Consider the following 23583-nt stretch of genomic DNA (forward strand, 5'->3'; position numbering starts at 1 on the left):
TGAATTGGCTAAAACAGTGGGGACTCTTGAGAGTGCCAAGCATAAGCTCTGAGACTCTTTCCAGCCTCTTGCTTCACCATTTTAAGCTCTTAAGAGAGGATGAAATAAAGTTGTCAAGCGAGCCCTGCTTTGCCCCTCCCTCACCACGCGGGGGAGCACGTAGGCACTTTGATACCGGCATTGTGACTTCGGCACTATGATGCAGTGACCATGCAAGGGCAGGCTGGTGGTTATACTCCTCCCAGATCATTTTCTTCTTCCCTTTACTTCCCCGCTTTCGGCAGGGAAAGGCCAGATGACAACTTGAAACTCAGCCAAGCTTGCAGCTGTGGTCGCTGGTGAAGTCAACTCCAGCAAATCGGAGGCATTAATAACCTTCCTGAGGTGGTCCTCTCTTTTTCCAATTCCCACCTTGATAGCGGGGGGGTATCTCAAAGTGGGCGAATCAAGTTGAGAAGAACTGGAAACAGCCAACAACCTCCCACCACAGCACTACAGTTAAGGGATCCTGTTCCATCAAGACAGCCATCAGCCAATCAGTTGTCTGCCAAACCATCATCTGCCACCCCATCCTTAGTCAATCAAGCAGGAATCAACAGGGCATGAACCAATCAGGCACAAGCCAATCAAGTTTATCAGATTCGAACCAAACCAGCATAAACCAGCCAAGCACGAGCTCACTTGGTATGAACCAAATGGACATGAACCAACAGAGTACAAGCCTACATGAAATGAACCAAGTGGACATGAAACAACCAAGCATGAGCCAAACTGGCATGAGGCAATCAGGTACAAGCCTACCACACATAAACCAACCTGGCATGAAACAACCAGGCACGCGGCAATTAGGTAGGAGCCAACCAGGCAAGAGACAACAAGGCATGTGGCCACAAAGCCTGAACCAACTATTCCTGAGCAAAGCAAGCATAAGCCAATCAGGCCCATCTCAACCAGGCCCAAGCCAATCAGGCCCCAGCCAATCAAGTACTAGCCAAGCAGGCAGGAACCAATCAGGTATAAGCCAAACAGTGACGTGGCAACTAGACAGGCGACAGTCAGGTAGCAGCCAGCCAAGCATGAGACAAGCAGGCACCAGCCAATCAGGCACAAGCCAAATAGGCATGAGCCAACAAGTCACATGGCAAACAGGCCTGAGCCAACCGGTCGGGAGCCGACCAAACATGAGTTCACCAGGCATGTGGCAACCAGGCATGAGCCAGCAAGTCCCCAGCCAACTAGGCATGAGACAACCAGGCACTAGCCAATCAAGAAAGAACCAAACAGGCATGAGCCATCCAGGCAGGGGTCATCCAGGCATATGGGAACCGGGGCCGAGTCACCCAGGCCGGAGCCAACAAGACCTGGACCAATTAGTACTGAGCCAACCAGGCCTGAGTCAACCAGGCAGGAGCCAGCCAAGTGTGAGCCAAATGGGCATGAGACAGACAAGCATGGATTCTTTTCAAATAAGACCTGCAGAGGCTGGAGACTGCCCAGAAATTTTGCGACTGATTAAAGTAAGCCCATTTTTATTACACGGAGCCTCACAGCATTAGTGTAGGGCTGAAAGAGTAAGAGAGGCATAGTTGGGGTTCGAATTCTGCCTCTGCTAGTTATGTGTACATAACCTCTGGTAGTTACTTAACCTCTTTACTCTTCATTTTCTGCATCTAAAATTAAGATTATAACAATATATATCTCAAAAGATTGTTGTTATGAAACAGTAACATAAAATGATTACACATAAGGCCGGGCGCGGTGGCTCACGCCTGTAATCCCAGCACTTTGGGAGGCCGAGGCGGGCGGATCACAAGGTCAGGAGATCGAGACCATGGTGAAACCCCGTCTCTACTAAAAATACAAAAAAATTAGCCGGGCGCGGTTGCGGGCGCCTGTAGTCCCAGCTACTCAGGAGGCTGAGGCAGGAGAATGGTGTGAACCGGGAGGCGGAGCTTGCAGTGAGCCGAGATCCGGCCACAGCACTCCAGCCTGGGCGGCAGAGCGAGACTCCGCCTCAAAAAAAAAAAAAAAATAAAATAAAAATAAAAAAAAAAAAAAATAAAAATAAAATGATTACACATAAATTGCTTGGCATATAGTAAGGGGCTCAAAAAGTTATAGGGGACCAATTCCTGGAACTTTTAGGGACTGAATGTGTTCTGTTTCCTGGGGAAATTTTAACTTTAAAAGAGTATCTTAGAGAAAAGAAATGCTTACCTTAAACAAATGACCCACCAATGATAGAATTTCATATTTAATGGCTAAGATTTTCGGGTAGGGAGTCTCATTGCTTCTAAGGCCACACCTACTTGTTGAAACTGATGATCAGCTAACCCAAAAAACAATAGTCACATGCAACAAATTTTCCATACATTCTCAGACAGTTCATTGATCACTGAAGCCCATCCACAGACAGCCCCCAGGAGCCAAGCAGCTGGGTTACATATTTCTCATTTAAATGTTTATTTTAATGGCTTCCTTGGAAATCATTCCAGTTAATTAAAGGGGATAAGATATCTAGTAGTTCACAGTTACTGTGCTGAAGTTCTGTGGTGCTGAAAGCACTCATTTGTGTGATGGGCAACCTGCACAATTCCATATAAAGCGGTAGACTAAGTTCTTTATGGAGTAAATATGTGGCTGGAGCAAGGCACAGATTATAGATATGCAGACCTCATAAGTGTTTTGTAATGAAAATGTTTTAATATCCTCACTAATATATTTAAATCTTGTCTAAATCAGGCCAAGTTTGTGTTCCCTTTGGAGAGTGTGTTTTAATGGCCAAAATAAAATACCCATAGTTTTCTAGTGAAACTCACCTGTTGAAGTGATTCTAGGCCTGGTTACAGATCTGTAAGAACTGAGTTATCCGTTGTTTTATGGCTTATATTCTATTCCATTTCCACAAATCCTTACATCATTTCTCTAACTGGCATTAATCTGAATGATTAAATAACCTATCAAAATACTATGCCCAACAGATTATTACAGATTCACATTCTTCCAGGTGGTAGAAAACATTTTTAAAAGAGTTTTTTGTAGTTCTAGCATCTAACACCTGGTTGGCAATTAATAAATTTATTATTGAATGATGATCTCTTTACCTGGACAAATGTACTTTTCCTAGCTTTCCAAACAATGCCCATTGTCATCACCAAGGGAATAATACATCACTAGATTACCCCATTTAAATGAAACTATCTGTAGGGTTTCTGGCCACATTTACTTTTTAATTTGTCACATGTATCCGATAATACGTAAGATGTTTATTGGGAGTAATTTTAATGAGTATTCATTGTGGAAAAATAATAGAAAAGCTAAATTACTTACTGTCTCACATACATGTATATAATGATTAATTGGCTTTGAGTTTTATGTTCTTCTTAATATTTTATGTCCATTTGTCCTAACTCCTGTTCATTGCTAAGTTTGCAAAACAGTCTCTCTTTGCAGAGGAGTTTATTAGAGTTTGTAATCATGGTAATTGCTTAGCTGAATATATTGCAGGTTTTATTGACTGTTCCATTCCAAGTATCCTCTGTATGAACTCATTTTATACTATTCTCAATCACCACATCACAGCATTATTTGGGAGCCCAGTCATTTCATTGCCAGGCAGCTATAACTTCTTGCTTACCAGAATTTCTAAAGCTTTTTATTGTGGTGGTCCCTAAAGTGTGGTTTTGGATCATTGGTGAACCACAGATGGTGCTGAGTAGTATTAAGATTTTATTTTTGTTCATTGTATAAACATTGAATGCATATTAGGGGAAGATTATACACCAAGTAGTATAAAATATATAAGGATTCTTGGATTACAGTCTCTACCCTCAAGGAGCTTACAGCATCTTAGGGAGGTATCAACATAAATATTGTCCTCCCTGATCAATCCATTCTTTACACAGCAGTCAAAATGCTTAAAACTCCATTGAGATTCTGGCTGTCTTGAGAATAAAATCCAAACTTCTTACTAATGCTCTATGTAATCTGGTCCTTGCTGTTCCCTTGTATTTTAAAAGCTTATTTCCATTAAAAGTTTAATGCAATTCCAGTCAAAATCTCCAAATTTTCACATAGAAACATTTTAAAAATCCCAAAAAGAAGAGTAATGAGGGGAGATGATCTATACCAGATATTATAAAACTGTAAGTAATTAAAATACTATGGTAACTAGTGGAAAGATAGATCAATGGGGCAGAATGGAGAGTCCAGAAGTTCTCTTAAGTATGCAGTCAGCCTTCTGTATCCATGGCTTCTACATCTGTAGATTCAACCAACCATGGATTGAAAATATTTGTAAAAATTGCAACTGTACTGAACATGTACAGACTTTTTTCTTGTCATTATTCCCTATGCAATACAGTATAACTATTTACATAATATTTACATTGTATTAGATATTATAAGTAATCCAGAGATGATTTAAGGTATATGAGCGGATATACATAGGGTATTGCAAAATACTCTGCTATATAAGGGGCTTGAACACTCTCGGATTTTGGTATCCTAGGGCTAAGGAGTAGGTCCTGAAACTAATCTCCCATGGATACAAAGGGATGACTCTAAATGAGGATGTAGTATATGATAAAAGAGACATACTGAGTCATCCAGGATGGTTATTCAGTAAGTGCTGTTGGGACAATTGGGAGGAAAAGATAAAGGTGAAATTCTACCTAACTTCTTACACCAAAAAAAGTTGAACAAATCAATTATTAATATTATGATCTTAAAAAGAAAACGAGTGAATACCTTTTGCTTTCCAAGCATGAGATATAACCGTGAAGGAAAGACCCTGAATATGTAAAAAAAAAAAAAAAAAAAAAAAACAACAACAACAACAAAAATGACATGACATAGTAAAAAGCCACGATAAAAAAGCCTCAAGTTAACTGGCAAAAACATCTCACAGGCAAACGCCTGAGAGACTTCTCTGTAAAGCCTATAAGCTTCATAATACATAAACTTATGACAGCTGACTTGAATGCTCAGTAACATTTTTTGCTTTACTTCCCAGTTTCTGGCTGCATTCAAGGTTACTAATCTGGATAATTGACATTCATATGTGTGAGGTGTCAACATAGTTAATCTCTCTAATAATATTTATACATCCTTTTGTTGCATTACTGTTTTAGATTTTGTTTCTAGATGACTAGGATTAAGTCTGACTAACTTTTAACACTGCCCAGGACATCACATGTCAATAAATGTTTAATACAATTTTATGATGATTATCATCTTAATAATTTATTGCTAAATCATAAACTGAAGGTTTTATCTACTTTGACAGGAATTGGCTGCCTGTGAAAGCATGCTAGATGCAATGGAGTTAACAGCAGCTGGTAAGATACTTTGTGGTATTTTCAGAGCAAGAAAAAGAAACACACAGTACTACTTAGATATGTGGAAGCTATTGTTCTTGGTACACAAAGATGACACCATTACTAGCATGTACAGGACATACATTTGATAGCTTTGTCAGAGCTCCACTATTTTATTTTCCTTATTTTAGTACAAAATTGATACTTAAGAGCTCTTACACCTTTACAGCTGCAATAGACCAGCTGGTTTTCAGAATGTAAATGAGGAGCGTTACTGGTCAAAAAGTATAATTTAACACCCGTATGTTGGTAGTAGCTTGATACAATGAAATCGATAAAAGCAAAATGATTTAAAATATTTTCAAAGTATTTACTACATGTCGATAGCAAGATTAATAGGATAGGCCAGTGATTGTGAAGGATTAGAACATTTTAGGGAGTAAATATGAAGATGAAAAGATTATTAATGTATATAAAATTAAAAATGGCAAAGACTAGGTGAAGACAGTTATCAAAATCTAGAAGAACTGATGAAGGATAACTCCCTGAAGTTGAATACTTCAGAATGCATGTAATAAACTGAGAACATTCTACCAAGGAGATAAATGGTTTCACTATAATACTGGGTGACAGATTCAGAAGGAAGTTCTGGGATGTTTGTGGAGTCTTTTGTGCCATGCCCTAACAAACGAGTCTTAGTGCCTCGGTCAGAAATAGAACCCTGAACCGCATAGATCATGGTCAGTCGTCTTATATGATGATACTTATGTTCTTATACTTGACAATTAACACCACTAGAATGTTAACTAAATAGTAATTTTGTTGGCTTAAAAGAAATAGTAAGAAATACAAAGTTGAAAGTAATGTACACTCTATGAAAGCAGTACTCAAACTGAAGCAGCATAACAAATTGAGCATCCCTAACCTGAGAATCTGAAATCTGAAATGCTCCAAAATCAGAAACTTTTTGAGCACTGGCATTACACTCAAAGGAAGTGTTCATTGGAGCATTTCAGATTTCAGATTAGGGATGCTCAACTGTTGAGTATATAATGACATATTTTAAAAATCAAAAACATATCAGACATTCGAAACACTTCTGGTCCCAAGAATTTTGGATAAGGAATACTCAATCTGTACTATGTTGAGATAATGTCCCTACACTATTTCGTTGTAGTTAGAAAAATACTGCTTAGGATAATATGTAACAGTCATAACTAACAAACAACAAAATACTTTGTATACTCCAGCATCCTGCCTTAGGATTTCAGTATATATTTAATTACAGTAATTTCATAATGTCCTCAGTCCTGTTTTTATCTTAAAATGTCCTTATGTACTTGTATAGAGGCCAGTGAGAGATTTGATTTTTGTTTACTCTTACCTATTGTTGCAAACTTTTAAAAAATGTGATTAAATTCACATATCATTTTAACTATTTGTAACTGTATAATTCAGTGACATTCAATACATCCATTGTTCCATTGTTGTGCAACCAGCACCACTATCCATCTCCAGACCTTTCCATCACCCAACTGAAACTCTGTAATCATTAAACAATAACTCCCCATTGCCGACCTCCTCCCCAGGCTCTCATAACTACTATTCTGCTTTCCATCTCTACCATTTGCCTATTCTAGGTACCTCATACGACTGGAAACATATAATATTTGTCCTTGTGTGTCTGCCTTATTTCACTTAGCATAATGTTTCAAGTTTCATCCAAGTGGTAGCCTGTATCTGAATTTCTTTCCTTTTCAAATCTGAATAACATTCCATTGTGTATATATAAAATGTGATTATATATACATAACTTTGTTTGTCCTTTTATACATTTTGGCTGTTTCCAAATTTTGGCTATTGTGAATAATGCTGCTGTGAAACATCGGTGTACAAATAGCTGTCTGTGTTGCTGCTTTCATTTTTTTGGCACATACCTAGAAGTGGATTGCTGGATCATATGATAATTTTTTTTTTTTTTTTTGAGAAGTCTCCATACTGTTTTCCACAACAGCTGCATCATTTTACATTCTCATTAGCAAAGCACAAGAGTTCTAATTTCTCCACATCCTCATCAACACTTATTTTTGTTTTTTTGTAATACCCATCCTAGTCTGTATGAAGTGCTATCTCATTGTGTTTTGATGTGCATTGCACTAATGATTAGTGATGCTGAACATCTTTTCATGTGCTTATTGACCATTTGTATATCTTCTTCGAGAAGTGTCTATTTATGATCTTTCCACATTTTGGAATTGAGTTGGTTTTTTGTTGTTGTTGAATTGTAGGAGTCCTTTATATAGTCTGGATATTAATCCCTTATCAGATGTTATTTCCAAATACTTTCTCCCATTCCATGGGTTGCCTTTTTGTTCTTGATATTGTCCTTTCACATACAAAGTATTTTGTTTTTGATAAAGTCCAATTTATTCATTTGTCATTTGTGCTTTTGGTGTTATATCCAAGAAATCATTGCCAAATCCAATGTCTTGAAGATTTTCCATGTTTCCTCTAAGAGTTTTACAGGTTGAGCACTTATGTTGAGGTATTTGATCTATTTTGAGTTACATTTTGTACATGCTGTGAAGTTAAGGGTCCAACTTGATTATTTTGCATATAGATACTCAGTTTCTCTAGTACTGTTTGTTGAAAAGACAGTCCTTTTCCCCATGAATGGTCATAGCACCCTTGTCAAAAATCAATGGATTAGATATATGAGGGTTTGTTTCTGAGGTCTCTGTTCTGTTCCATTGGTCTATATGTCTGTCCTTTTGTCACTACACTACAGTATTAATTGCTGTAGCTTTGTAATAAGTTTCAAAGTCAGGAAGTGTGAGTCTTCCAATATTATTTTTTGTTTTCAAGATTGTTTTGGCTCTTCGGGGCCCCCTGGAATTCCATATAAATTTGAGGATCAGCTTTTCTGTTTCTGTGAAAAAGGCTGTCAGAATTTTAATAGGGACTGCATTAAATATGTTGACCATTTTGAATAGTATTGGCATCCTACCAATGTTGTCTTCCTATGCATATATAGGGTTTTTTTTTTTTTTTAATTTCTGTGGATCTTTTCCAGTTTCTTTCAGCATGTTTTATAGCTTTCAGTATACAAGTTTTTAACCTCCTTGATTAGATTTATTCCTAGGTATTCAATTCTTTTAGGGGTTATTGTAAGTGGTACTACTTTCCTAATTTATTTTTTGGTTTGTTTTTTGCTGCTATATAGAAACACAACTTATTTTTGTTTGTTGATCTTGTACCCTGCAACTTTGCTGAATTTGTTTATAGCTCTAGAAGATTTCTCTAGATTCCTTGGAATTTTCTCTATATAGAATCATGTGATCTGCAACTAGAGATAGTTTTAGCTTTTCCTTTCTACTATGGATTTTTTTTTTTTTTTTTTTTTTTTTAGACAGAGTCTTGCTCTGTTGACCAGACTGGAGTGCACTGGCACAATCTAAGCTCACTGCAACCTCCACCTCCCAGGTTCAAGTGATTCTCCTGCCTTAGCCTCCCAAGTAGCTGGGATTACAGGCACATGCCACCACACCTGGCTAATTTTTGTATTTCCAGTAGAGATGGAGTTTCACCATGTTGGCCAGACTGATCACGAACTCCTGACCTCAGGTGATCCACCTGCCTTGGCCTCCCAAAGTGTTGGGATTACAGTTGTGAGCCACTGGGCCTGGCCTATGAATGGTTTTTATTTATTTTTCTTGTCTAATAGCTCTGGCCATAACTTCCAGTACAATGTTGAATACCAGTGGTGAAAGTGGGCATCTTTCTCTTCTTCCTAATCTTAAGGGGAATGTTTTCAGTCATTCACCATTAAGTGTAATGTCATTTTCATAAGTACACTGTATCATGTTGAGGAATGTCCCTCTATTCCTAGTTTTATAAAAGCTTTTATCTTGAAAGTGTTGTGCTTTAGTCAAATGCCTTTTTTGGCATTCATTGATTTGATTATGTGGGCTCTCCCCCATTGTTTCATTAATATGATGTATTAAATTGATATTCTTATGTTGCTGCACCCTTACATTCCTAGGATAAATCACACTTGATTATGGTGAATAATCCCTTTAATATGCTGTTGGGTTCAATTTCCAATTTTGTGGAGAATTTTTAACCTATATTATTAAGGAATATTGGCCTGTAACTTTCTTCTAATATCTTTGACTGCGTTTGGAATCAGAGTAATGCTGACCTCACAGAATTAATTATAAAGTGCTCCCGTCTCTTAATTTTTTTGGGAAGAGTTAGAGGAGACTGGTATTAATTCTTCTGCAAATGATTGGTAGAATTCACTACTGATGAGGCCATTTGTTTCCTTACGTTTTTTGTTGGGAGATCTTTGATTACTGATTCAAACACTTGCAGGTCTGTTGAGATTTTTTGTTTCTTCTTAAGTAGGTTTAGGTAATTTGCATGTTTGAAGGAATGTGTCCGTTTCTTCTAAGTTATCTAATTTGTTGTTATATAAATCATAATATTTTTATACTCCCTTTTAATGTTGTAGTGTTGGCAGTAATGTCCTTATTTTCTTTTCTGATTTTAATTATTTGCATCCTCTTTGTCAGTCTAGCTGTCAATTTTGTTGATCTTTTCAAGTAATCAACCTTCATTGATTTTCTCCATGTTTTTCTATCCTCTGTTTTATCTCTATCCAATTTTTATTATTATCTTCTTTCTGCAAGCTTTGGGCTTATTTTGCTCTTCTTTGTCTAGTTCCTTAAGGCATAAAGTTAGATTATTGTTTTAGATCATTTTTTAAATGGCATTTACAGCTATAATTTTCCCTCTGAGCACTACTTTCACTGCCTCTCGTAAGCGTGTTTGTTGTGTTTTCATTTTCATTCATCTAAATGTTTTCCTATTTCCCTTATACTTCCCTCTTTGACCCATTGGTTGTATACAGTGTGTTGTTTAATTTCCACATATTTGTAAATTTCTCAAGTTTTTTTTTTCCCACTGATTTTTAGTATTATTGTACTGTCATTAGAAAAAATACTGTGTGTGATTTTCATATTTTAAAATTTATTAAGACTTGGTATGTGACCTAATGTATCTATCCTAAAGAAAGTTCCATGTGTATTTGAGGGAAAAAAAAAATGTGTACTCTGTTGTAGTTGGATAGAGCTTTATGTATATGTCTGTTAGGTACAATTGGTCTATAGTGTTCAAGTCATCTACTTTTCTGTCTGGTTGCCCTATATACTACTGAAAGTGGGGTATTGAATCTCCTATTATTGTCTTGCTGTGTACTTCTCTCGGTTCTGTCAGTGTTTGCTTCATATATTTTGGAGCTGTGATGTTCAATGCATGTATATTTATAAATGTTATATGTCTTGGTGAATAACCCCTCTATCATTTCATAATGTACTTTGTCTCTTGTAACTGTTTTTGACTTAAAGTCTATTTTGTCTGATACTAATATAGCCACCCTAGCTCTCTTTTAGTTACTATTTGCATGAAATATATATATATATATATATATATATATATATATATTATATACTTTAAGTTCTAGGGTACATGTGCATAACGTGCAGGTTTGTTACATATGTATACTTGTGCCATGTTGGTGTGCTGCACCCATCAACTCGTCAGCACCCATCAATTCGTCATTTATATCAGGTATAACTCCCAATGCAATCCCTCCCCCCCCCCACCCATGATAGGCCCGATGTGTGATGTTCCCCTTCCCGAGTCCAAGTGATCTCATTGTTCAGTTCCCACCTATGAGTGAGAACATGCGGTGTTTGGTTTTCTGTTCTTGTGATAGTTTGCTAAGAATGATGGTTTCTAGCTGCATCCATGTCCCTACAAAGGACACAAACTCATCCTTTTTTATGGCTGCATAATATTCCATGGTGTATATGTGCATGAAATATATTTTTCCATCATTTCATTTTCAACGTATTTGTGACTTTGGATCTACAGTATGTCTCTTGTAGACAGTATATACTTGGATCATTTTTTTGTTTGTTTTCCTTAATCTATTCTGGCTATCTCTGTGTTTTGGAAGGAGTGTTAAACCCATTTACATGTAATTACTGATGAGGAAGGACTCACCTGTACTATTTAACTGTTTTCCATATGCCTTAAAGCTTTTGGTTGTCCCTACTTTCCTCCATTAGTCCTTTTTTTGTGTTTTATTTTTGTAGTGAAACATTTTGATTCCTTCTCATTTCCTTATGTGTATATTTTATAGACTTTTTTTGTTTACCATGGGGATATTGATGGTTATAACAATCTAATTTTGATTTAAACCAACTTAACTTCAATAGCATACAAAAATTCTTCTTATATATATATATCTCTGTCCCCCTCTTCTGTATTGATGTCAGGGATTACATCTTTACACATTGTGTGCCCAATAACATACATTAGGCTGGGCATGGTGGCTCACACCTGTAACCTCAGCACTTTGGGAGGCTGAGGTGGGTGGATCACTTGAGGCCAGGAGTTGGAGACTAGCCTGGCCAACATGGCAAAATCCCATCTCTACTAAAAATACTTTTAAAAAATTAGCTGTGCATGGTGGCAGGTGCCTATAGTTCCAGCTACATGGGAGGCTGAAGCACGAGAACTGCCTGAACCCAGGAGGTAGAGATTGCAGTGAGCTGAGATCATGCCACTGAACTCCAGCCTGGGTGAGCAAGACTTGTCTCAAAAAAATAAAAAAAAATAATTATTTTTATCCATTTGTCTTTTAGACAATGTAGAAAACAAAACGTGGAGTTAGAGTCATCTCTCAGTATATGCAGGAGATTGGTTCCAGGACCCACTGCATATACCCAAATCCATGCATACTCAAGTCCCACAGTGAGTCCTACTGAACTCACATATATGAAAAGTCAGTCCTCTGTATATGCGGGTTTCTCCTCCAATGAATATTGTTTTTGATTTGTGTTTGAAAAAAATCCATGTGTAAGTATACTTGCATAGTTCCAACCCATGTTGTTCAAGGGTCAACTGTATAAACATAATTACAATACTACCTCTTATAATTGCTCATATATCTGTCTTTACCAGAATCTTTATTCATACAACTTTTAGTTACTGTCTAGATTACTTTCATTTCAACCTGAAAGACTCCTTTTGGCATTTCTTGCTGGGCAGGTCTAATAATGGTAATGAATTCCTCCGGTTTCTTTTTTTTGGGGGGGCGGGGAGGGGGTGTCTAGGAATGTCCTAATTTCTCTGTCATTTTGAAGGACAGTTTTGGTGGATATAAAATTATTAGCTGACAGTCCCCACTCCCCCCACTCCCCAGACTTTAAATATCAATCCACTGCTTTTTGGCTTCCAAGGTTCTGACAGGAAATCAGATGGTAATTGAGGACCCTCGTATATGACAAATTGCTTCTCTTGCTGTGTATTTTCTGTCTGGTTTTTGAGACTTTCATTATAATGTGTCTTGGTGTGGATTTCTTTGGGTGTATCCTACTTAGAGTTTGTTAAGCTTCTTGTATTTGTAGATTCATGTTTTATGTCAGATTTTGTTTTCAGCAGTTATTTTTTCAAATTCTCATTCATTCTCATCCCCTCTCTCTCTCTGTCTCTCTCTCTCTCCTGTCCCACAAGATATATCCTGTTCCACTTAATGGTGATGATGTTCCACAGACACTTTTGGCTTTGTTCACTTTTCCTCATCCCTTTTTTGTTTTTCAGACTCAATAATTTCACCTGGCCTAGTTTCAAGTTCATGGATTCTTTCTTCAACTTATTCAAATGTGCCTTTGAACCCCTCCAGTACAGTGATTTTTTTTTTTTTTTCCATTTCAGTTACTGTACTTTTAAGCTTCAGAATGTTAGGGGGAGGATTTTTGTAAATTTATATCTATGTTATTTTGTTTATATATATTTTTCCTGTATTTGTGCATGTCTTCTTTTATCTCTTTGGGCATCTTTAAGACAGATGTTTTAAGTTATTTAGTAAGTCAAACATCTGGCTTTCTTCAGGTATGTTTTTTGTTAATGTATTTTATTCCTTTGAATGACCATCGTTTCTTGTGATCCTTGTTGAAAGCTAGACTTTGAAACTAATACTATGGTAACTTTGGAAATCGGATTATCCTTTTCCCCCAGGATTTGATGGAGTTTATTTTAAAGCATTACAAGGTGTCTCTGTGTCACAGATCAGCCTGAGTTGAAAGCTTAATGTGTTCTCAGGTCTCATCTGTCTTTATCTAGTCACACATGGTGACTTTCTAAATTCCCCTGTATATATGTTTTTAATTCCAAATGTCTCACAAAACAAGGCAGCTCCTTTAAATCTCCTGGAAGCCACTTCAGCTTGTGGGGGTTTCCAAGTCCTCACCTCAGTGATCAGAGTAACAATACACAGTCAAAACACAGAACTTCAGTATTTTGAGGACAAGATGTTTATTGATCACCCTGGCTCCAGCAAACTGCTACAGAAATACAGGTTGCTGTTCCCATGGAGTAGATAGTGTTGAGTGCTGGGTAGCTGCCACCTCACTGATGGCTGAATTTGATCCAAATTAACTGCAGTTGACCAGTCAGGCTGTCTCCTGTAAGTTGCAAATGTTCAGATAAACTCCAGAGTTCCAAATACTCACTTTAGTTTCCGCCAATACAATTGCTATCCAGGTGGATAAATTCCTAATGCTTCCTATCCACCATCTCCTTCTCTGCTGTAAACTTTCTGACATAATATATATGAATTGATATTTCAGATTTACTCAGAGATGGCTTTGGGGACAATCCCCTTTTCTACTGCCTGATTGCAGAAGTAAACGATCAACAAAAACCATCAGGTAGAGTAAATCTTTCTTCTCCAGTTTAATCTGGAGTAAAAATAGTACAGTTTTGCAGCATATAATTACTATTAAGCAGAAGAGAAGAGAATGTGTATAACTCAGTTTTTTTGTAAAGAATATGCATGGTATGTACTTATGTTTGTATAAGCATTATTATTATTATAATTTTTTAAGAGATGGGGTCTCGCTGTGTCACCCAGGCTGGAGTACAGTGATCATGACTCACTGCAGCCTCCAACTAAACTCCTGTGCACAAGTGTCTCAGCCTCCCAAGTAGCTGGGACTACACATATGTGCCACTATGTCCAACTAATTTAAAATTATTTTTTGTAGAGACAAGGTGTCACAATGTTGCCCAGGCTGGTCTCAAATTCCTGAGCTCAACTGACCCTCCTGCCTTGGCCTCCCAAAGCACAGGGATTACAACCATTCGCCATTGGGCCCAGCTAAAATTTTTTGGAAGATCGTACACCACACTATAAAAAGAGGGCTTATATCTTAAAGGTTATATTTTAAGGGACTTAAGTCCTCTACACTATAGGTTTTTGTACTGTTATTTTTTTTCAGTGAGCATTTAATACTTTAATAGTTAAACACCAAAAGACATTCAATTTGGGGGTAAATAACTGGCTAAGTTTCAACACAACCTTTCTACACCCTTTCTTCTCCCTTCCTAGGCAAATTGACTGTTGGATTTGCCATGTACTACTTTACATATGACTCATGGATTGGCAAAGTACTTTACCTAGAAGACTTTTATGTCACACGAGCTTACCAAGGTAAAACTAAAATTTATGACATTTATTGGGTGAAATTCAGCCCCCGATATTTCACGTGGGTCCTTTTCTATGTTCCCTAAGTATTGACTGGTCTGAGAAATAAAGGGAAAGGGTACAAAAGAAATTTTAAAGTTGGGTGTCCGGGGAGACATCACATGTAGACAGGTTCCATGATGTCCCCCTAAGTTGCAAAACCAGCAAGTTTTTATTGGTGATTTTCAAAAGGGGAAGGAGCGTACGAATAGTGTGTGGGTCACAGAGATCACATGCTTCACAAGGTAATAAAATATCACAAAGTAAATGGGGGCAGGGTGAGATTACAGGACCAGGGTGAAATTAAAATTGCTAATGAAGTTTCGGGCACGCATTGTCATTGATAACATCTTATCAGGAGACAGTGTTTGAGAGCAGACAACCAGTCTGATGAAAATTTATTAGATGAGAATTTCCTCATCCTAATAGGCCTGGGAGTGCTACAGGAGATCAGGGCTTATTTCATCCCTTATCTGCAACCGTAAAAGACAGACGTTCCCAAAGCGGCCATTTCAGAGGCCTCCCCTTAGGAACACATTCTCTTTCTCAGGGATGTTCCTTGCTGAGAAAAAGAACTCAGCGATATTTCTATTTGCTTTTGAAAGAAGAGAAATACGGCTCTGTTCCACCCGGCCCACAAGCAGCCAGACTTTAGGGTTATCTCCCTTGTTCTCTGAACATCGCAGTTATCCTGTTCTTTTTTCAAGGTGCCCAGATTTCATATTGTTTAAACAATTTGTGCAGTTAACGCAATCATCACAGGGTCCTGAGGTGACACATTCATCCTCAGCTTATGAAGATGATGGGATTAAGAGATTAAAGACAGGCATAGGAAATCACAAGAGTATTGATTGGGGAATTGATAAGAGTCCATGAAATCTTCATAATTTATGTTCAGAGATTGCAGTAAAGACAGGAATAAGAAATTATAAAAGTATTAATTTGGAGAACTAATAAATGTCCATGATATCTTCACAATTTATGTTCTTCAGCTGTGGCTTCAGCTGGTCCCTCCATTCAGGGTCCCTGACTTCCCACAACATCTCTCCCTTTCTTTTTATATAAATGTGCCATGGCGATGAAGTCTTGTTCATTCTCTCAATTTTGACGCAGGATTCTTTGACTGGTCTTGCACACTAAAGACAAGCCGATTAAACAGAGAAACATAATTCCAAAATTTACTACAGTTCAGCCCCCAATAAACTTTACCCAAGTCGTGGGGTTTAGTCCATAAAGATTTTCTGCCACCTGATCTAAGGCCTCAGCTCCAGGCACAATGGATAAGTGAGCTTGAAAGCCTTCAAAAATTTGTTTCTTTAATTATGTCCAATGATAAATTATCTTCCCTACCCAGAAGGTGTCCATTGGCCATTTCCCATGAATGATCAATCTCGTTATAGGAATATAGGGTGATACAGAAAGCACAGGTATTCCAATCGCACTGCATTTGCATGTGATGTTCGACACTCACTACCCGATCTCCAAGCCAAATAACAGATGGTGTCTTAAATCATTAATTTGATTAGCCAATTTTTGATCAATGCCTTGAGAATTCCACATTTGGGTGGAATTGGCTTGCCAATTATTAACAAAATGAGCCGTTTGAATAGATTGATGCAATGTCATTCCGGCAGTGCTGGCCAGTGCAGCGACTGTAATTAGGCCCATGATCACAGCGATTGAAGTGAAAACAAATCTCTTAGATCTTTTTAGAATTTGCTGTAACACTTCATTAATTAAATATATTGAGGGGGAGGATTCCCAAGGTCTGGGCAAAGTTACCAGAGTCCAGATTCCTTCTTGAGCTCAAACCAACATTACACTTTTCCTAGAGTCAAAATGGGAGTGAATGCAAGTGTATAAATGACAATTAATGCATTGGATAGTTTGATTGTTCGTCCAAATTTTGTTATTTCCCACTAACAGCATGTAAGGAGGCTTAACACAACTCTGTATGGGAACAGTCAGGTTGGAAGTAAGTAAAGCAGAATGTCCAGATCTACGTTGATCCTGAGAGACGGGGGTGATAGCGGGAACAACAACAGAATAGTTTCCCCTTCCCATACTCGCAGTCCAGACATGGCAATAGCCAATTTCCAAAGTTCTGGGTGTTCTGGGCTCAGAATGGGGAGTATCACATGAGGTCTGGGCGGGGGGGGCAGGTAATGCCTTTATCTTTCCATTTTAAGGGAAAGAATGAGCTGAACCTCCTATGCAAAGTAGAATGATGATTCTTGCTCTCCCAATAAGAAATAAAATAAGTAGCCTCCAGGCATTCCTTTCCGCCAGAGGAGCAATTGTTTTTTAAATAGCCCTTGGGTGCCCAGTCTATTACTAAACCATATGAGTCATTTTTTAATATGACTGCATGTGAGTTAACCGTCTTCCCAAATTAAAGTTGTAGATGGGCCCTCAAAATTTTTAGGGCATGGTTTTCCTGCAGATTTATATTGAAAGTATGGGGTATCTCCCATTACTCCCCCTTTCATTTGTTTTAAAGTAGAAAGGGAGAGGCCAGAGATCAAGTGTCCCGGTTCCTCTGTAACTGATCTCTCCGGAAGTTAAGCAGCCCAGACTTGAGTTTCTAGATGGATACAATCAGGTGCATGTCCAAGGCACAGAGGCGGGTATTTATAACCCATGGTAACATTAAATGCAGTGCCTTCTTCTCCTAGTTGAGCAGGGCAACGGTCATCTGCAGCTCTAGGCATCCACACACTATTGTTAGTGTAGATTTCTGCAGGAGCATCAATCCAGGTGAGAGGGTGAATAAGTGGAGGAAAAGGCTCATAAGTACAGTAAGAATAATTTTGTGTAGCAGGTAAATCAGTGTAAGAGGAAACTGGTGAGACAGAAAGTATAAGGAGAATCATTAAATAAAACCCAGTGTAAGTGAGATTGAGGGCTGAAGGAGGAAGAGAACAGAGGGATGTTATTTTCAGGCTAATAGAAATGGTGAGATTTTTAGGTTTGTAAGGAGAAAAAGAAAGGTAATCAGGAGAAGTGGGATTAGTTAGATGGGTCTCCATTGCCATCAGGGAGGACTGAATCAGACCCATTGTGATTTGGTGTGCCTGCTTCTGAGGAGTTGGCACAGATCTCACCACGTCTGAGGGCAGTCTCTGACATGGACGTCTTTTCCCCGTGGTTTTCGTTGTCAGTATTCACCCAAAGCTTGAGTCTCCTGGTGGGTACCCAGACAGGGGATTGATGATCTCCTGGTGAAACACAAGTATATACTCTTCCCCACATTATAACTGTGCCAGGTTCCCAGGTATTAGTTTGGGAGTTTTTCCATAACACTGGCTTGCCTTCGTTTAGGGAGAATTTTTTGCCTGTATAATGGCGTTTGGCTGCAGTTAGATTATTATCTTTAGGAACATTTAAAAAATGTAAAGTAAACAATGCCAAATATAATTGGGAGTGAGGGGTAGTTAAATCATGTTTTTGCTGTTCAGACTCTCTGGACAACTGAGTTTTTAAAGTGTGATTGGCCCGTTCCACCACAGCCTGTCCCTGAGGATTGTAAGGGATTCCAGTAATATGGGAAATCCCCACTGTTGCATAAATAAATCAAAAGCCTTACGAACATATCCGGGGGTGTTGTCTGTCTTTATTTGATATGGAAGCCCCATAACTGCGAAGCAAGAATACAGATGTTTTTTAACATGGGCCGTGCCTTCCCCTGTTTGGCAAGTAGCCCAGATAAAACCTGAGAAGGTATCTACAGAAACATGTACATATGACAGTCTGCCAAAGGAGCTAACATGAGTTACATCCATTTGCTGTAAAGCATTAGGAGTTAGGCCTCTGGGATTAATGCCAGGTTCCTGATTTGGAAGTATAAAAACTTGGCACTGAGGACATCTGTGAACAATAAACTAAGCCTGTTTCCAGGTAACAGCAAATTTATCTTTTAATCCAGCAGCACTGACATGAGTGAGATTATGGAACTCCTGAGCTTCTTGGGTTGTAAAAGAGATCAAACAGTCGACTTTATGGTAACCGGCAGACATGGGTCCTGGTAAAGTGGTATGAGATCTAATATGTGTAACATAGAAAGGGTGTCTAGTTGGCGAACCACCTGTTGTAACCTTGAAAATAAAGAAGCCAATTCAGAATTATCAATATGTTTGATAGTAGCAGTTTCTATATTTTTAGTGGCATGTACAACATAAGCAGAATCAGAGACAGTATTTAAAGGTTTGGGGAAATCCTGTAAGGCAGTAATCACAACAATTAACTCTGCCTTTTGAGCAGAGGTATAAGAGGTAGAAATAAGCTTGTCTGTAGGGCCTACATGACCAGCATTGCCATTACTGGAGCCATCAGTGAACACTGTAACGGCCTCAGGAATGAGCTGATCTTTGGTTAATCGAGGGACCACCCAAGACGTCATCTTTATAAAATCAAACAATTTGTTCTTTGGATAATGATTGTCAACGCCAATGAAATCAGTAAAGTGAATTTGCAACAGTACGAAATGTTGAAAGGTGGTTTGAACTTCGAATCGATTTAAAGGAACTACAATTAAATTCAGATCAAATCTGGAAATTTGAAGTATTCTACACCAAGCCTGTCCAATTAATATGGCTATTTGGTCCAGAAAAACAGACAAAGTTTTTGACACAGAACGAGGAAGAAAACACCACTCCACTAAATCATTATGTTGAACTATTAGTCTAGTAGGGGAGTGCAATGAAGCGAAAACCAGAAGCTGAAAAGGCTGAAACGGCTGTACTCTAGATAACTGGGCGGTCTGGTTTCTTTCCTTTACGAATTCCAGTTCTAGTAAAGCCTCAGGGGTCTAAGTCCTGGGACCGCGGAGACCAGAATCTCCCTGCAGTGTAGAAAACAAGTTAGACAGCGCATAGGTCGGAATACCTAAAGCAGGTCTTAAATAATTAATGTTACCCAAAAGTTTTTGGAAGTCCTTTAATGTTTTCAAATAATCTCTCCTAATTTGAACTTTTTGAGGTTGAATATGTTGTTTATCGACCACCATTCCTAAATATTGAACAGGAGCGGTCTGTTGAATTTTATCCTGAGCGATGTGTAACCCGGCCTCTGTAACACGGCAGCTCAAAATTTTGTAACAGTCAATTAATTCTGTCTCAGTGGGGGCAGCAATTAAAATATCATCAATATAATGAAGAATATAGGCCTGGGGAAATTGGGCTCGAACTGGTGAAAGCACTTGTCTAACATAAAGCTGGCAGATTGTAGGGCTAGTCAGCATTCCCTGAGGAAGTACTTTCCACTGATAATGAGCTGCAGCCTCCTGATTACTGGTAGATGGTACAGTAAAAGCAAATTTTTCATAATCCGATTTATGTAAAGCAATATAAAAAAATCTTTAAGATAACTATGAGAAGCCAATTTTTAGGTATTAAAGCAGAAGCAGGCATGCCAGGTTGGACGGTACCCATAGGTTTAATTATGGCATTGATGGCCCTTAAATCGGTTACCATCCACCACTTGCCTGATTTCTTTTTTTACTAGAAACACAGGAGAATTCCAGGGGGAAAGAGAAGGTTCCACATTTCCAAGTTGTAACTGTTCAGAAACCAACTGAGTTAAAGCCTCCAGTTTTTCTTTAGAAAGCAGCCACTGCTGAATCCAAACGGGTGTGTCAGATTTCTATTGGAAAGGGATAGGATCAGGAGGTGTAGCAGCTGCCGCCAGTAAAAAGGATAACCTAAACCAGCCCTGTTTTCTTTTACAGTAACTGGGAGGGGTTTAGTAATCCCTTCATGCTTTGGACTGAGACCGAGCCCAGGAACAAACCCCATGTTTTCCATCATATGCTGACTGGGAGCACTGTAAGAGTTATGTGGAACATTAATTTCAGCCCCCCATTGTGCCAGTAAATCTCTACCCCAAAGATTAATGGGGATTGGCGTGATATAAGGCTGAATTGTACCCTTTTGACCATCAGGGCCAGTGCAAGGCAAGATAAATGTGTTGTTATAAACTTCCTCAGCTTTTCCAACACCTACTTGTCCCATATTGGCGGGATGTTTAAGCCAGGAGGAAGGCCATAAACTAGAGGAAATAACAGAAACATCAGCCCCAGTATCTACTAGGCCCTCAAACTTTCTTCCTTGAATGTGTATGGTACAGGTGGGCCATTGTTTAGAAATTACATTAATCCAATAAGCGGCCTTTTCACTGACAGAGCCCATTCCAGGGCCACGTGTCTTATCTCCTTTGTTTAAAATGGTATTAGGTAGTAAAAGCAATTGAGCAATTGACTCACCGTCCGGAATGGAAACAGGAACCTTGGCAGATACGATTAATTTAATCTCATCAACAGAATCAGAATTAATGAGACCAGTATAAATGATGATACCTTTAGCAGAGGAGGATGCCCTACCTAACACCAGACCCACCGAACCTTGAGGTAAAGGGCCAGTGACCCCCGTGGGGACAATTAAAGACAAAGAGTTAGGTAGTAAATTTAGAGGAATAGTACTACAGAGATCGACCACCCCGCCCCCTACTGCGGAGGTGGACAAGCATTTTACTGAGACAGGAGAGGCTGGGACCCATTGGTTTGGCTGTAGGTACATTTGTTTGTGCTGAGGGTTGCGTTGGGACCACCTGAAGGAGAAACGCAATATTGGTCTGAGTCTGAAGCGTCTCATTTGATATTGGGGCCTGGGACTGGCCCCGCTCCCCATTTCCCTGGTGTTGTGGCAGGGGATTTCCATCTATATCATCTTTAGAGTGGCAATTACTGGTCCAATGTTTATCTTTGCGATAACGTGGGCAAACAGTAGCAGCAGCATTTGGCTGTGTTTGTTGAGCTGGCTTGGCTGCTTTTAAGTTTTTAACAGTGCAATTTTTTCGAGTATGACCAAGTTGACTGCAATTATAGCAGGTTCCAAGAAAAGAATTAGTGGGACCAGTTTGGTTGGTGTCCTTCATGCCCGTGCCCACAGAATAGCTTTGTGGGTGTCTGATCCAATGCCTTCACAAGCTTTAATATATGCAGGCAACACCTCGTGATCAGGTAAATTTTGTTGTTAGACAGAACACATGGCCATTTTACACTCATGGTTTGCATTTTCAAAAGCTAACATACAAAGGAGAATACCTTGAGCGTGCTCATCAAAGACAGATTTTTCAAAAGCATCTTGTAATTTAGCTAAAAAATCAGGGTATAATTCAGAGTGACCTTGTTTAACCGTGGTAAAAGAAACAGGAGCTTGGTCTGGAGCGCGTAATTTATCCCAAACTCTCATACACACCTTTGTTACTTGTTCTGTGGTAAGACCATCAAAGTTTAATTGGGCATAAGTATCAGAGAAATTATCAGAGCCTATGAGCTGAGCCTGAGTAACTAGTTCAATTTAGTTCAATTTAGCTGAGCCTGCAAACGAGTCTCTTCTGACCACCAAGTACAAAATTGTAAATGCTGAGATGGGGTCAGAACAGCTTTTGTCAGTCTAAAGGAAGCAAAGTGACCTCCGTACAAAAAGTGTGTAATACCATTTTAACATAAGGAGAAGTAGGACCATACTGAGTACAAGCATCCTTAAATTCTTTTAAAAAGGTAAGATTAAGAGGTACATAACGACGCATTTGTACCCCTTGGAAGTTAGGTGGGTCTAAGGAAGGAGACCACTATTACTCCTGCTGCCCTCCTCCCCCCACCTTGCCTAGTTCACAAGACAGGAGTAAAGAGAGAGAGAAGCAAAAGTAAGATAAATAGCCAGACAACCTTGGCACCACCACCCAGCCCCAGGAGTTAAACAAAGTAATAATAATAACATCAACCCCTGGTCTAAACTACTTGTGTTATCTGTAAATTCCAGACACTGTATGAAAAAAGCATTATAAAACTTTTCGTTCTGTTAGCTGATGCATGTAGCCCCTAGTCACGTTTCCCACGCTTGCTCGATTTAACACGACCCTTTCACGTGGACCCCTTAAAGTTGTAATGCTTTAAAAAGGCCAAATATTTCTTTCTCGGGGAGCTCGGCTCTTAAGACGCGAGTCTGCCGACACTCCCAGCCGAATAAAAAACCTCTTCCTTCTTTAATCCGGTGTCTGAGTTTTGTCTGCGGCTGGTCCTGCTACAGGTCTAGCGCGACGAGGTAAGTCCACACGTCTAATCCACTTGTTTCTTTGTTTTGGTATAATAAGCGTTGCATTGAAGTTTCAAGAGTAGGCATCTGAGATGGAGTCGGCATAGAAGTGACAGGAAAATCATGTGTAGATAAGGGAAACTGAGGGTGAGAGGGTTGGACTGGAATGAGAGTGTGAGAAAAGGGCATTGGGGGAGCAGAAGGAGCAGAAGTATACTGGTAATTACTGGCGTTCATGTGTGAAGAAGGGTACAGAGAAGCAGGCTGAGTGGATGGCAAAGCAACCGGTTGAGGAACTGAAACGACAGGAGGGTGAGGGGCTGAAGTGGACAGGGGAGGGCCTGCAGAATTATAGGCGAATTGTAGTTTGGTCCCAGAGCCATTAGGTGACTCCAGAGATTTGAAAAGAGAAGAATTAGCATATATATGGTCCTGGGCTGTGTGAGTCGGGGCGCAGGAGCTACAAGTACCGGCTCTTCGTGAAAAGAAATAAGATCATCAGGGGGTGACCGTAATCCAAAGTCACCGGAGTTAGACATTGAATTCTCAACATCGTCAGGTGGGGGAAGAGTAGACG

The 23583-nt window shown here is 39.0% G+C and overlaps 1 protein-coding gene across 1 annotated transcript in view; it reads left to right on the top strand.

The window, feature by feature from the left end:
* Positions 1 to 23583, top strand: part of SATL1 (spermidine/spermine N1-acetyl transferase like 1) — a 32586-nt gene that overhangs the window by 6932 nt on the left and 2071 nt on the right. Inside the window, exons 2-5 of the mRNA XM_033233193.1 lie at positions 420 to 1517; positions 5288 to 5339; positions 14018 to 14098; positions 14779 to 14880. Coding sequence (XP_033089084.1) covers positions 420 to 1517; positions 5288 to 5339; positions 14018 to 14098; positions 14779 to 14880 — 1333 coding nt within the window. The remainder of the gene's footprint in view (positions 1 to 419; positions 1518 to 5287; positions 5340 to 14017; positions 14099 to 14778; positions 14881 to 23583) is intronic.

This window comes from Trachypithecus francoisi, unplaced genomic scaffold, assembly GCF_009764315.1.
Source record: "Trachypithecus francoisi isolate TF-2019V2 unplaced genomic scaffold, Tfra_2.0 Contig01451, whole genome shotgun sequence".
Lineage (NCBI taxonomy): Eukaryota > Metazoa > Chordata > Mammalia > Primates > Cercopithecidae > Trachypithecus > Trachypithecus francoisi.